Below are 14,334 nucleotides of genomic sequence, written 5' to 3'. Positions count from 1 at the left end.
CACACCCTCCTGCCCCCCCCCCTCCCCCCCCCCAGCTCCACCCTATTCCAGGTCTCGACACATTTGCAAGAAGGAACACTCCAGTTTTTTAAGGGTACAGATATTAACATTCTTCCTCGTGAGCCTCTGTCATTAGCTTCCTGTGCTGTTTGCAAAGTTGAGACTGTCACAATGCAACAGTGGACGCACGTCAAAGAAAAAGTTATTGATTGAATGTATCCCAAGATGTTGTGATAGGTGCTATATAAATGCAGGTCTGCCTTTCCCTTATTTCAGGTTGGTAACGAAATCAGTCAAAGCATTAAAAATAAACCTCTGTGGAAATTAAACAGCCCTAAACATATGAGTAAAGTGAGCAGAACAGCTGTTAAGGTAATTTGACTCATTGCAAATCAGTCCATCGATGTCCTTGAATTTGTGAATTCACTGCTCAAGGGATTAGTCTGTTAATCTGCGTTGAACATAAGAACATAAGAAATAGGAGCAGGAGTAGGCCATCTGGCCCCTCGAGCCTGCCCCGCCATTCAATAAGATCATGGCTGATCTGTCGTGGCTCAGTTCCACATTCCCGCCCTCTCCCCATAACCCTTAATCCCCTCTCTTATCAAAAACCCATCAACCCGCGTCTTAAAAACATTTAGCGAGGTAGCCTCCACCACTTCAACGGGCCGAGAATTCCAGAGATTCACCACCCTTTGAGTGAAGAAGTTCCTCCTCAACTCCGTTCTAAACCGCACCCCCTTTATCTTGAGGCTGTGCCCCCTAGTCCTACTGTCCTTTCTGAGTAGGAAGAGTCTCTCCACCTCTATCCTATCCATCCCATTCATCATCTTATACGTCTCAATGAGATCTCCCCTCATTCTTCTAAACTCTAACGAGTACAAGCCTAGTTTATTCAGCCTCTCCTCATAGCTCAACCCCCTCAACTCCGGCATCAGCCTAGTAAACCTCCTCTGCACTCCCTCCAAGGCCAAAATACCCTTGCGTAAGTACGGCGCCCAAAACTGCACACAGTACTCCAGCTGCGGCCTCACCAATGCCCTATATAGCCGCAGCAAGGCCTCCCTACTTTTATATTCAATCCCCCTCGCTATGAAGGCCAGCATCCCATTCGCCTTCCTGACCACCTGCTGCACCTGCAAGCTGGGTTTTTGCGACTCATGCACAAGGACCCCAAGGTCCCTCTGCACCGTCGCCTGCTGCAGTTTTTCTCCATGTAAGTAATAATCCTTCCTACCATTATTCCTACCAAAGTGGACCACCTCACACTTGCCAACATTAAATTCCATTTGCCAGTTCCTGGCCCATTTGCCCAGCCTATCTAGATCCTTCTGCAGACTCTCCACACCCTCCGCACAATTTGCCTTTCCACCAATCTTGGTGTCATCAGCAAATTTTGACACCATAAACTCAGTTCCCTCCTCCAGATCATCTATATAAATGGTAAATAGCTGAGGCCCCAGCACCGACCCCTGAGGCACTCCACTAGTCACCAACCGCCAATCCGAATAGCACCCATTGACCTCTACTCTCTGCCTCCTATTTGACAACCAGTCCTCTACCCATGCTAACACCCTACCCCCAACTCCATGTCCCCTGACCTTCTGCAATAACCTCTTGTGAGGTACCTTGTCAAACGCCTTTTGAAAATCAAGAAAGACCACATCCACCGGCTCTCCTCTATCCACTGCTCTAGACACATCCTCATAGAACTCAAGTAAATTTGTCAGACACGACTTCCCCTTAACGAAACCGTGCTGCATCTGCTCTATCAAGCAATTCCCCTCAAGATGCCTCGTTATTTCCTCCTTGATGACGGATTCCAACATTTTACCTACAACTGACGTTAAACTAACCGGCCTATAATTCCCCACCTTTTGCCTAGCACCCTTCTTAAACAACGGCGTAACATTAGCTGCTTTCCAATCTTCCGGCACTTCCCCAGAATCCAGCGACGTCTAGAAAATAACCACCAAGGCATCCACTATCACCTCTGCCATTTCTTTCAGAACCCTCGGATGCATTCCATCCGGTCCTGGGGACTTGTCCACAATCAGCCCCTCCAGTCTGTCTAGCACCACCTCTCTAGTAACAGTAATGTCATCTAGACCCTCCAGTCCTACCACCTTTCTATCTCTAACACCCGGCAAATTATTCACGTCCTCCTCCGTGAAGACCGAAACAAAAAAGTTATTTCAAGACCTCAGCCATTTCCCCATCCCCTACCACTAAGTCCCCCTTCTCATCCTCTAAGGGTCCAACGTTCACCCTAGCCAGCCTCTTCCTTTTTATATACTTATAAAAACTCTTGCTATCCTTTTTTATATTAAGCGCTAGCCCAGCTTCATAGTTTATCCTACCCTTCTTTATCAATTTCTTTGTCAATCTTTGTTGACATTTAAACCTCTCCCAATCCTCTTCTCGCCCACTACTCTTAGCTACTCTAAATGCCTCCGCTTTTAATTTAACACTTTCCTTCACCTCCTTCGTTATCCATGGCTGATTACCTCTCCTCCTACGGTCCTTTTTGACCATCGGAATAAATTTCTGCTGAGCACCAAGAAAGACCTCCTTAAAAATCCTCCACTGCTCCACAGCAGACCTACCTTCCAACGCGCTCCCCAAGTCCACATTCGCCAATTCCTCTCTCATCCTACCGTACTCCCCTCTGTTCAAACAAAGGACGCGTGTCCGGGAACCCACTTTGTCGTCCTCCATCTGCACCAGAAACTCCACCATACAATGATCACTCTCCCCCAGAGGATCCTTCACCGCAAGGTCCCTGATTCTACCCGCCTCATTACATAACACCAGATCCAAGATAGCTCGCTCCCTCGTCGGCTCCAACACACACTGTTCAAGGAAACTATCCCGGCAGCATTCCAAGAACTCCTCCTCGAGCCCACCGCGTCCAACATGGGTTGACCAATCAATATGTAGATTGAAATCCCCCATAACTACGGCCATCCCATTCCTGCACGCCGCTCTTATTTGCGCGTTAACAGCCCGCCCCACCTCCAGATCATTATTCAGGGGCCTATAGACGACACCCACCAGCATCTTCCTCCCTTTGCTGTTCCTAATCTCCACCCACAACGATTCCACTTTCTGCTCCTTGGCTCCAATATCATCCCTTGCTACCACCCTGATGCTATCCTTTGGAGTAGGACTTGCCAAACAGGGGGGAGGGGGAAAGGGTCATGAGATGAGATTCTGCGGTCGCGAGTTCCAAGGCAGCAATGACCTCCTTGGAACTGAACATTAACAGCTGTGAGTTACCTTTAAATCCTCAGGGGTCAAAATCTAACCAGCTCTTCCCCCTCTGGTCAATCAGCGTGGCAAGCCAGTGAGATTGAGCAAGAGGTGAAGAACTCAGTTCCCGCGCAGTTTCTCACCCCTCACAATGTTACTGGCCCCGTTCTGCCAGTGAAATCAGCCTCACTCCCGGGACGGGAATATTAAGTACTCATTAGTTAATTTGCCATGAGTAATTCCCGGACGCAGTCGTCACAGTGCACTGGGAAATCAGTGCGCCTATGCAATGGTGCCCCTAGAGCTCAGCAGCCGGTTTCCTGGCAAGAATAGACTCCTCCTGCTGGCAAGAATCACTTTTGGGATTTTATTTTCTATGCGCCATACGATAGCGCCTGGGAGCTCACCCAAAAAATGAGTGTGATTGTCTCCATTTTACATGTTCGTTCGGCATTTAGTCTTTTGGTACGATCGCCCCCTCACTTCCTTTTCAATGGTTGGAATGGCCTGAATGACTAGTGCTTGAGGCCGGATCCCCGCTCCGATGAAGCCAGTTCAAAGATTGGTCTTTAAAATATTAAACACGTCACCTTATCATCATCACCCAAGTACCCCACCCATACCAATCCCACCCTCACAGCTCCTGCCGAGGGGCTGAGGGGTGTTACAAGGTCGCTGGGTCAGGAACTACAAGTCCCAGCCAGTCTTGGGAGTTTCCATGGATGTGCGGATTGGGAGGGGACGGAGCATGCACAGTCTCACGTTTCAGAGCTTTCTGGGTCAAAGATCAGTGAGCCTGTGTAAAGGAACAATATGAAAATGTGCAAAAGAGTAACTGGATCTTGTGGTCAGAAGAGAGTGACCATTTCAGACAGGAATCTCAGACAGGGAACAGGGATCAATCCTAAAAGAGGGCATCCAGATAGAACCCAAAACAGCTTCTTCCCTGCTGCAATCAGACTTTTAAATGGACCTACCTCACATTAAGTTGATCTTTCTCTACACCCTAATTATGACTGTAACACTACATTTTGCACTCTCTCGTTTCCTTCTCTATGAACGGTATGCTTTGTCTGTATAGCGCGCAGGAAGTAATACTTATCACTGTGTACAAATACATGTGACAATAATTAATCAAATCAAATTTAAAAAAGATAGGGAGCCCAGGGAAGAGGGGACATGGAGAGGTCTGAGAGGAAACTGGGGAAGAAGCCAACAGGAAGAAGAGACTAAAAGAGGAAATGCTGGAAAATCTCAGCAGGTCTGGTAGCATCACTCCATCCCACAAACCAGCCTCCCATCCATTGATTCTGTCTACACTTCCCACTGCCTCGGAGAAGCAGCCAGCATAATTAAGGACCCCACGCACCCCGAACATTCTCTCTTTCACCTTCTTCCATTGGGAAAAAGACACAAAAGTCTGAGGTCACGTACCAACCGAGTCAAAAACAGCTTCTTCCCTGCTGCTGTCAGACTTTTGAATGGGCCTACCTCACATTAAGCTGATCTTTCTCTACACCCTGGCTATGACCGTAACTACATTCTGCATGCTCTCGTTTCCTTCTCTATGAACGGTATGCTTTGTCTGTATAGCGTGCAAGAAACAATACTTTTCACTGTGACAATAATAAATCAAATCAAATCTGTAAGAAGAGATCTGATGTTTCGAGTCCAGATTATGCTTTATCAAAGCTATTTGACAAAGGGCCATCTGGACTCGAAACGTCAGCCTCTTTTCTCTCCTTACAAATGCTGCCAGACCTGCTGAGATTTTCCAGCATTTTCTCTTTTGGTTTCAGATTCCAGCATCCGCAGCAATTTGCTTTTATATTAGGGAGAAGGGATTGTCTGTGGGAACCGCTGGGGGAAAGGAGCAAGGAAAGAAGAAGCTCCGAGCGGCAAGAATACTGCTCCAGGGAATGGAGAATTCCTTGGGAGAATCCTTGAGATGACAGAAGATTGGTGACTTTATGCTGCAGGTCACTGGGGCAAAGGTCACCTTCTGGAGCTGTGGTGTTCTGCTCAGCAGAGGCTGAAGGGCTGAAGGTGTGTGTGTGTGTGTGTGTGTGTGTGTGTGTGTGTGTGTGTGTGTGTGTGTGTGTGTGTGTGTGTGTGTCGGGGCTGGCGTGCAGTCAGGAATCCTGGGCAACAGAGTCTCAGGAGACAAGACTAAAACCCTGCCAGGTCGGAATCATTGAGGAATCCGGGGAAGGCTGGAGGGAATCCCAAGGTTCGATCTTGGAAAGGGAAGAGTGATTCCTCGTAAAAGTTAGCTCCACATATGTTAAGTGACCAATTCTAAACTAACATTGTAAAAGTTGGAATAATTTAAAGTGCAATCAATAAATATAATTGAAGATTATACATAGCAACAAGGTACTTACTGGGATCTAATCTGATGGATTGCCTTGCTGGATACCACTGAGGGTCTGAAAAGGAAATGCAGAAATAGGATTGATCCGTTAGTGTGAAGATGTTGTGACTTTGGGAATGGATTGATTGGAGATCAAGGAGTCCAGATTTCCCACTGGGACACGATTCATATCAGGAGCAGTCAGACCACTGACCGCCCAAACTCACTTTCACCGGGTCAGCAACATTCACATAATCTGGTTAAATACTGACAGAGGCTGCCATTTGACAAGAAACAAGGAGCATCAGGCCCTGGCAGTGCCCTGAGTGAACTCTTGGAGCCCGTTTTATACTGTTCCTCTTGCCCATTTTATACCGTTTTCTTGCCCATTTTATATCACCCCCGTTACCAACAGCCTTATACATTTTTCCCTTTCAAGTACTAATCCAATTCCTTTTTCAAAGTTACCCTTGAAGCTGCTTCCAGACAGGACATTCCAGATTATAACAACTCACTGTGTAAGAACTATTCTCCTCATCTTCCTCCAGGAGATCTTGACAATTATCTTAAATCTAGGTCTTTGGTCATCACTGACCCTCCAACAAATGGAAACATTTTCTCCCCCTTTTCTCTCAAAACCTCTCACAATTCCAAACATTTCTACTAAACCTCCCCTTAACTGTGTTTGCTCGAAAGACAATTCTTGCTGCACTAATCTCCCCAAGTAGCCAAGTCTCTCATCCCTGGTCACGTTCTAGTAAATATCCTCCTCACCTTCTCCAATGTTGAGACATTCATGGTCCACAACACTCCACATGAGACCAATCCAATGGGTTATAAAGGTTTTCCACAATTCCCTTGATCTTATACTCTGTGCTTCTGTTTATCAAGCTCAAGGTCCAATATGCTTTTTTGAAACAGATATTTCAGCTTGCCCTTCAAGATCCATGTCCATAAACCTCCCACCTCAGGTCCCACTGTTCCCCCATTACTTTACAATGGTTGTATTTCGTTCCTGTGGCCTCACTTCATTCTTTTTTCAAAAATGCATCACTTCACACTCCTCTGCATTCAATTTCATTTATCATATCCACAGCCTCTGTCCTCCTGATATCTGGATTATCCTATATAAGTGCTTAAGAAATGGGATCAAGGGCAGCATGGTGGCACAGTGGTTAGCACTGCTGCCTCACAGCGCCAGGGACCTGGGTTCCATTCCCAACTCGGGTCACTCTCTGTGTGGAGTTTGCACATTCTTCCCGTGTCTGCATGGGTTTCCTCTGGTGCTCCAGGTTCCTCCCACAGTCCAAAGATATGTGGGATTGTTGTTGGTGCGGATCAATGGGCCCAATGGCCTCCTTCTGCATTGTAGGGATTCTATGAGTAGACCATACGATCCATCCAGCCTGCTCCACTATTCAATACAATCCTGAGCCTTGACTCCACTTTCCTGCTTGCTCTCGCTATCCCTGAATTCCCTGACAGACCAAACATCTCTCTATCCCAACCTTAACGGGATGGCACAGTGGCACAGTGATTAGCACTGCTGCCTCACAGCACCAGGGACCCGAGTTCGATTCCCTGCTTTGTCTGTTGCGGAGTCTGCACATTCTCCCCATGTCTGCATGGGTTTCCTCCCACAATCCGAAAGATATGCTGGTTGGCTGCATTGGTCATGCTAAATTCTCCCTCAGTGCACCCAAACAGGCACCGGAAAGTGGCGACTAGTGGATTTTCAGAGTAACTTCATTACAGTGTTAACGTAAACCTACTTGTGACCAATAAATAAACTTTAAACTTTAAAACTTTATGAGAAAATTTTCCCCTCAAAGTCTGTCTTTTCTGAGGATCCAGGGTGGAATTTGCCCGTCCTGCCCACCATGGGAGTCGTAGCAGGCGCAGGCATGCATGGTATGGTCCAACCGTGTTAATGTAAACCTACTTGTGACACTAATAAATAAACTTTGAACTTTCAATGGATTGAACGATGGAGGATCGACTACACCACTGGGGTAGAGAGTTCCGAAGATGCACAACCCTTTGAGCGAAATCATTTCTCCTCAGCTCAGTCCACGTGATCGGCCCCTTGTCCTGTGCCCCCCCGTGTTTTAGATTCCCCAGCCAATAGAAACAATCCCTCAGAGGCCACAGGAGTGGGAAGTGGTCCCGAATTGGCCGCTCGCGTGGCTCTGTGAGTGGGCCGCGCTTCCAAGATTCCCACCAGTGGCAATATGCCAGGGCAAAAGCTCCGAAAACTAGTGGTTTTAGCTACCAAACAAACCTGTTGGACTTTAATCTGGTGTTGTGAGGCTTCTTACTGTGTATATACCAGGGTGGCAGGAAGGTAACGGGCTCCCCTCATGCCTTTCGCCAGCTTACTGCCACCCTCCTGTCTCCCAGCCCGCCCGCCAATGGGCTTGGAAAATCCTGCCCTGTATCTTTAGTCCACACGTGAGCTCTGACTGCAAATCTCTTTCTTTGCTCCCTAATTAGAATGTTTTTTTAAATGTATTTATTAATGTCACGAGTAGGCCTATATTAACATTGCGAAGAAGTTACTGTGAAAAACTCCTAGTCGCCACACTCCGGCATCTGTTCGGGTACACTGAGGGAGAATTTAGCACAGCCATGGACCCAACCTTTTGGAGGAAACCGGAGTACCCGGAGGAAACCACGCAGTAATGGGGAAAACCCACAGACTCTGCAGAGATATTGACTCAAGCTGGGGGTCGAGTCCGGGTCCCTGGTGCTGTAAGGCAGCAGTGCTAACCACTGTGCCACCTATACATCCCAGCTCTATGTCCAATCTACCTCCTATCTGAAGTTCGGACATTGCTACTTCACTACTTTTCCCTCTGTTTGTTTCTCCGCTTTCCAGCTATCAGGTTCCCCCGCTCTCATCCTCCTGATAACCATTGTTAAATTTATCCCCAAGGGCAGCTGCTGGAGGGAGGAATAAATAGACCAGATCCAAGAATTGTCAGCCGTCCAAGAGGATTTGACTGGAATGATTTACAACCTCCACAACGCTTTTTGCTTTGCAAACCACCCCAATTCCATGTAGCGAGGGGGAAAAGAAAGAACTGGGCTAAAAATAACAACGCAGCAGTAAATTAAACTGGGTTTCAGCAGGAAGAAAATGAAGCAAGGGATAAGGCAAAGGCAAAAATAAACAAGTCTTTTCAAATACAACGAGGGTTGGGATTTCGTGGAAAGTCTCCTCCAGTGCTTTGACTTACATGACTTATGGAACATGGATTTTATCTCACCCACACTGGCATTTGGCTCCACCTGAATAAGATGCAAACAAAATGCAGTTAGCAGCTCCACATACCGCAAACCTGAAAGAGAAAGGGATTGGGACAATTGTAGTGCAGATTTCAGGAGAAAGGGCCTGAACTGTACCAATGACCCTCTGATGTTGAGGGATACAACAGCAGCTAAAATACATCCCCCTGCCCCTGCGCTGCAAAGGCAGGATTTTGCAAAGCACCTAATCCTGGCTTCATTCTTTGTGACATAGTTTAACCCACATCAACTGAGTCACTTCAAAAACGTCCTTCAAATCAATTTATCACTTTATTTTGAATAAAAATAAACGGAGATCTCAAATGCCTTCATACTCAAGCGAGGGCCTCCACTTATCAAAGGACAAATGGGTCAAATATTTAACATCTCGTAAAATCAACTGCGCAATGGCTACAACTACACGCGGAAGGTTTATTTTTTTAAAGTAATGTTTCGGATCTCACCTTGTCGAGGAAGCAGAGTTGCTCCTTGGTCTTGGCATCGAGGATTTCCACCTCAAAGAAAACAAAGGATTTTACTTTTTTAGTTGTGACTGAGGACTCCCGGGCTTGCTGTGTGACGGCAGCAGTCACTGCTTTCTTCTTTAAGCTGGGCACAGTAAACACAGTGCTTAAGTCTATCGTCTGCATTGGTGCCATTGCTTTTCAGCGGGCACTCCAGCAAAACCTAAAAGGTTGCACAAAGAATTCAGCAGGACAAGTTTGGAGGAAGTGGCCAACACGCATGCCCCTGACATTCCCAGTCAGCGAGAAGTGCGAAAAGGTATCATGACAGGAGCGTGATAGAACAACCCAACTGATGGGAATGGCCTTGTAACCTAACACCCCAGAGAGAGCACTCCATCACACTCGCTTATAATCGAGCTGTTCCCTATCTCTTAATCCAGCTGTTTCATCGCCTGCAAACTCACCCTTCAAACTAATGGCTCGTAATAGTCGCAGAAAACAAGATCCCCCAGAAATATGTCTCATGACAAACACTGAATGTAAAACCTTCCATTACAAGCACCACAATCTCAGAGCAAAGCATTGTAACAAGACCGGCATACCAATCATTTCAAAATATCTCGCATTGCGGGCGAGTGTGGCTGGATGAATATTGTACATACATATCAACACGTTTTTCTCTGCATTACATAAACAAACTGATGTTTTACGTGAGGTCCATTAACTGCCCCTTTCCCAGGACACCCATTAACTAGTGTCACAACCCCAGATCAGACTCCCAAATTTTGGTACAATCCTAGTTGAGACCACCAAATTTCATTCCGATCTAGTTAAGGACCAGTCATTTTTAAAGTAGAAAACATTTTAAATCCCAATAATTCACTAAGAGAATAAGGCTACAAACTTCTACTTGTTTAACTGAAAAGAAAAAATTTGAGGCATTTTGGTAGATTGAACCAGGGCAGGGCTTACCCAGTTAAGGACAGGGCATTAGGGAGAGTCACAAAACAAAGAGATCCAGGGGTACAGGTTCATAGCTCCTTGAAAATGGAATCACAGGTAGATAGAGTGATGAAGAAGGCATTCAGCATGCTGGGGTTCATTGGCCAGAACACTGAATACAGGAGTTGGAACGTCTTGTTGAAGTTGTACAAGACATTGGTAAGGCCACATTTGGAATATCTATTATAGAAAGGATGTTATTAAACTAGAAAGAGTGCAAAAAAGATTTAATAGAATGCTACTGGGGCTTGATGGTTTGAGTTATAAGGAGAGGCTGGATAGATTGGGACTTTTTTCTCTGGAGCATAGGAGGCTGAGGGGTGATCTTACAGAGGTCTATAAAATAATGAGGGGCATAGATCAGCTAGATAGTCAATATTTTTTTCCATAGGTAGGAGAGTATAAAACTAGAGGACATAGGTTTAAGGTGAGAGGGGAGAGATACAGAAGTGTGATGGTTCAGTGTGTCCCACCCTCATTGTTCAGTGTGTCTCACCCTCATTGTTCAGTGTGTCTCACTCTCATTGTTCAGTGTGTCTCACCCTCATTGTTCGGTGTGTCTCACCCTCATTGTTCAGTGTGTCTCACCCTCATTGTTCAGTGTGTCTCACTCTCATTGTTCAGTGTGTCTCACTCTCATTGTTCAGTGTGTTCCACCCTCATTGTTCAGTGTGTCTCACCCTCATTGTTCAGTCTGTCTCACCCTCATTGTTCAGTCTGTCTCACTCTCATTGTTCAGTGTGTCTCACCCTCATTGTTCAGTGTGTTTCACCCTCAATGTTGAGTGCGCTCACCCTCATTGTTCAGTGTGTCTCACCCTCATTGTTCAGTCTGTCTCACCCTCATTGTTCAGTGTGTCTCACCCTCATTGTTCAGTGTGACTCACTCTCATTGTTCAGTGTGTCTCACCCTCATTGTTCAGTCTGTCTCACCCTCATTGTTCAGTGTGTTTCACCCTCAATGTTGAGTGCGCTCACCCTCATTGTTCAGTGTGTCTCACCCTCATTGTTCAGTGTGTCTCAATCTCATTGTTCAGTGTGTCTCACCCTCATTATTCAGTGTGTCTCACTCTCATTGTTCAGTGTGTCTCACCCTCATTGTTCAGTGTGTCTCACTCTCATTGTTCAGTGTGTCTCACTCTCATTGTTCAGTGTGTCTCACCCTCATTGTTCAGTGTGTCTCACCCTCATTGTTCAGTGTGTCTCACTCTCATTGTTCAGTGTGTCTCACCCTCATTGTTCAGTGTGTCTCACTCTCATTGTTCAGTGTGTCTCACTCTCATTGTTCAGTGTGTTCCACCCTCATTGTTCAGTGTGTCTCACCCTCATTGTTCAGTGTGTCTCACCCTCATTGTTCAGTGTGTCTCACCCTCATTGTTCAGTGTGTCTCACTCTCATTGTTCAGTGTGTCTCACTCTCATTGTTCAGTGTGTCTCACCCTCATTGTTCAGTGTGTCTCACCCGCATTGTTCAGTGTGTCTCACTCTCATTGTTCAGTGTGTCTCACTCTCATTGTTCAGTGTGTCTCACCCTCATTGTTCAGTGTGTCTCACTCTCATTGTTCAGTGTGTCTCACTCTCATTGTTCAGTGTGTCTCACCCTCATTGTTCAGTGTGTCTCACCCGCATTGTTCAGTGTGTCTCACTCTCATTGTTCAGTGTGTCTCACTCTCATTGTTCAGTGTGTCTCACTCTCATTGTTCAGTGTGTCTCACCCTCATTGTTCAGTGTGTCTCACCCTCATTGTTCAGTGTGTCTCACCCGCATTGTTCAGTGTGTCCCACCCTCATTGCTCAGTGTGTCTCACTCTCATTGTTCAGTGTGTCTCACCCTCATTGTTCAGTGTGTCTCACCCTCATTGTTCAGTGTGTTCCACCCTCATTGTTCAGTGTGTCTCACCCTCATTGTTCAGTGTGTCTCACCCTCATTGTTCAGTATGTCTCACCCTCATTGTTCAGTGTGTCTCACCCTCATTGTTCAGTATGTCTCACTCTCATTGTTCAGTGTGTCTCACTCTCATTGTTCAGTGTGTTCCACCCTCATTGTTCAGTGTGTCTCACCCTCATTGTTCAGTGTGTCTCACTCTCATTGTTCAGTGTGTCTCACTCTCATTGTTCAGTGTGTTTCACCCTCATTGTTCAGTGTGTTCCACCCTCATTGTTCAGTGTGTTTCACTCTCATTGTTCAGTGTGTTCCACCCTCATTGTTCAGTGTGTTTCACTCTCATTGTTCAGTGTGTTCCACCCTCATTGTTCAGTGTGTCTCACCCTCATTGTTCAGTGTGTCTCACTCTCATTGTTCAGTGTGTCTCACTCTCATTGTTCAGTGTGTTTCACCCTCATTGTTCAGTGTGTTCCACCCTCATTGTTCAGTGTGTCTCACCCTCATTGTTCAGTGTGTTCCACCCTCATTGTTCAGTGTGTCTCACCCTCATTGTTCAGTGTGTCTCACTCTCATTGTTCAGTGTGTTCCACCCTCATTGTTCAGTGTGTCTCACCCTCATTGTTCAGTGTGTCTCACTCTCATTGTTCAGTGTGTTCCACCCTCATTGTTCAGTGTGTCTCACCCTCATTGTTCAGTGTGTCTCACTCTCATTGTTCAGTGTGTTCCACTCTCATTGTTCAGTGTGTCTCACCCTCATTGTTCAGTGTGTCTCACCCTCATTGTTCAGTGTGTCTCACTCTCATTGTTCAGTGTGTTCCACCCTCATTGTTCAGTGTGTCTCACCCTCATTGTTCAGTGTGTCTCACTCTCATTGTTCAGTGTGTTCCACTCTCATTGTTCAGTGTGTCTCACCCTCATTGTTCAGTGTGTCTCACCCTCATTGTTCAGTGTGTCTCACTCTCATTGTTCAGTGTGTTCCACCCTCATTGTTCAGTGTGTCTCACCCTCATTGTTCAGTGTGTCTCACTCTCATTGTTCAGTGTGTTCCACTCTCATTGTTCAGTGTGTCTCACCCTCATTGTTCAGTGTGTCTCACTCTCATTGTTCAGTGTGTTCCACCCTCATTGTTCAGTGTGTCTCACCCTCATTGTTCAGTGTGTCTCACTCTCATTGTTCAGTGTGTTCCACCCTCATTGTTCAGTGTGTCTCACCCTCATTGTTCAGTATGTCTCACCCTCATTGTTCAGTGTGTCTCATCCTCATTGTTCAGTGTGTCTCACCCTCATTGTTCAGTGTGTCTCACCCTCATTGTTCGGTCTGTCTCACCCTCATTGTTCAGTGTGTCTCATCCTCATTGTTCAGTGTGTTCCACCCTCATTGTTCAGTGTGTCTCACCCTCATTGTTCAGTGTGTCTCACTCTCATTGTTCAGTGTGTCTCACTCTCATTGTTCAGTGTGTTCCACCCTCATTGTTCAGTCTGTCTCACCCTCATTGTTCAGTGTGTCTCATCCTCATTGTTCAGTGTGTTCCACCCTCATTGTTCAGTGTGTCTCACCCTCATTGTTCAGTGTGTCTCACTCTCATTGTTCAGTGTGTCTCACTCTCATTGTTCAGTGTGTTCCACCCTCATTGTTCAGTGTGTCTCACCCTCATTGTTCAGTATGTCTCACCCTCATTGTTCAGTGTGTCTCACCCTCATTGTTCAGTGTGTCTCACCCTCATTGTTCAGTGTGTCTCACTCTCATTGTTCAGTGTGTCTCACCCTCATTGTTCAGTGTGTCTCACTCTCATTGTTCAGTGTTCCACCCTCATTGTTCAGTGTGTCTCACCCTCATTGTTCAGTATGTCTCACTCTCATTGTTCAGTGTGTCTCACCCTCATTGTTCAGTGTGTCTCACCCTCATTGTTCAGTGTGTCTCACTCTCATTGTTCAGTGTGTCTCACCCTCATTGTTCAGTCTGTCTCACCCTCATTGTTCAGTGTGTCTCACCCTCATTGTTCAGTGTGTTCCACCCTCATTGTTCAGTGTGTCTCACCCTCATTGTTCAGTGTGTTCCACCCTCATTGTTCAGTGTGTCTCACCCTCATT

The 14,334-nt window shown here is 46.3% G+C and overlaps 1 protein-coding gene across 4 annotated transcripts in view; it reads right to left on the bottom strand.

The window, feature by feature from the left end:
- The window catches only part of LOC145347618 (very-long-chain enoyl-CoA reductase-like), an 87,524-nt gene that overhangs the window by 26,109 nt on the left and 47,081 nt on the right, over nucleotides 1-14,334 (bottom strand). For 3 of the 4 annotated variants that reach the window (XM_080195250.1, XM_080195252.1, XM_080195251.1), the window contains exons 2-4: nucleotides 9,358-9,408; nucleotides 8,845-8,896; nucleotides 5,637-5,681 (exon numbers count right to left, since the gene is read on the bottom strand). In XM_080195250.1, the coding sequence (XP_080051376.1) occupies nucleotides 5,637-5,681; nucleotides 8,845-8,896; nucleotides 9,358-9,408 (148 nt within the window). Of the gene's footprint in view, nucleotides 1-5,636; nucleotides 5,682-8,844; nucleotides 8,897-9,357; nucleotides 9,633-14,334 lie in introns of those variants that run through there. The other variant, XM_080195249.1, reaches the window with a different exon arrangement.

The sequence above is a fragment of the Carcharhinus amblyrhynchos genome, chromosome 9 (genome assembly GCF_965287045.1).
Source record: "Carcharhinus amblyrhynchos chromosome 9, sCarAmb.v2.hapA, whole genome shotgun sequence".
Taxonomy (NCBI): Eukaryota; Metazoa; Chordata; class Chondrichthyes; order Carcharhiniformes; family Carcharhinidae; genus Carcharhinus; species Carcharhinus amblyrhynchos.
Note: the sequence above shows the minus strand (reverse complement) of the source record. Positions and strands in the feature narration are given on the sequence as shown.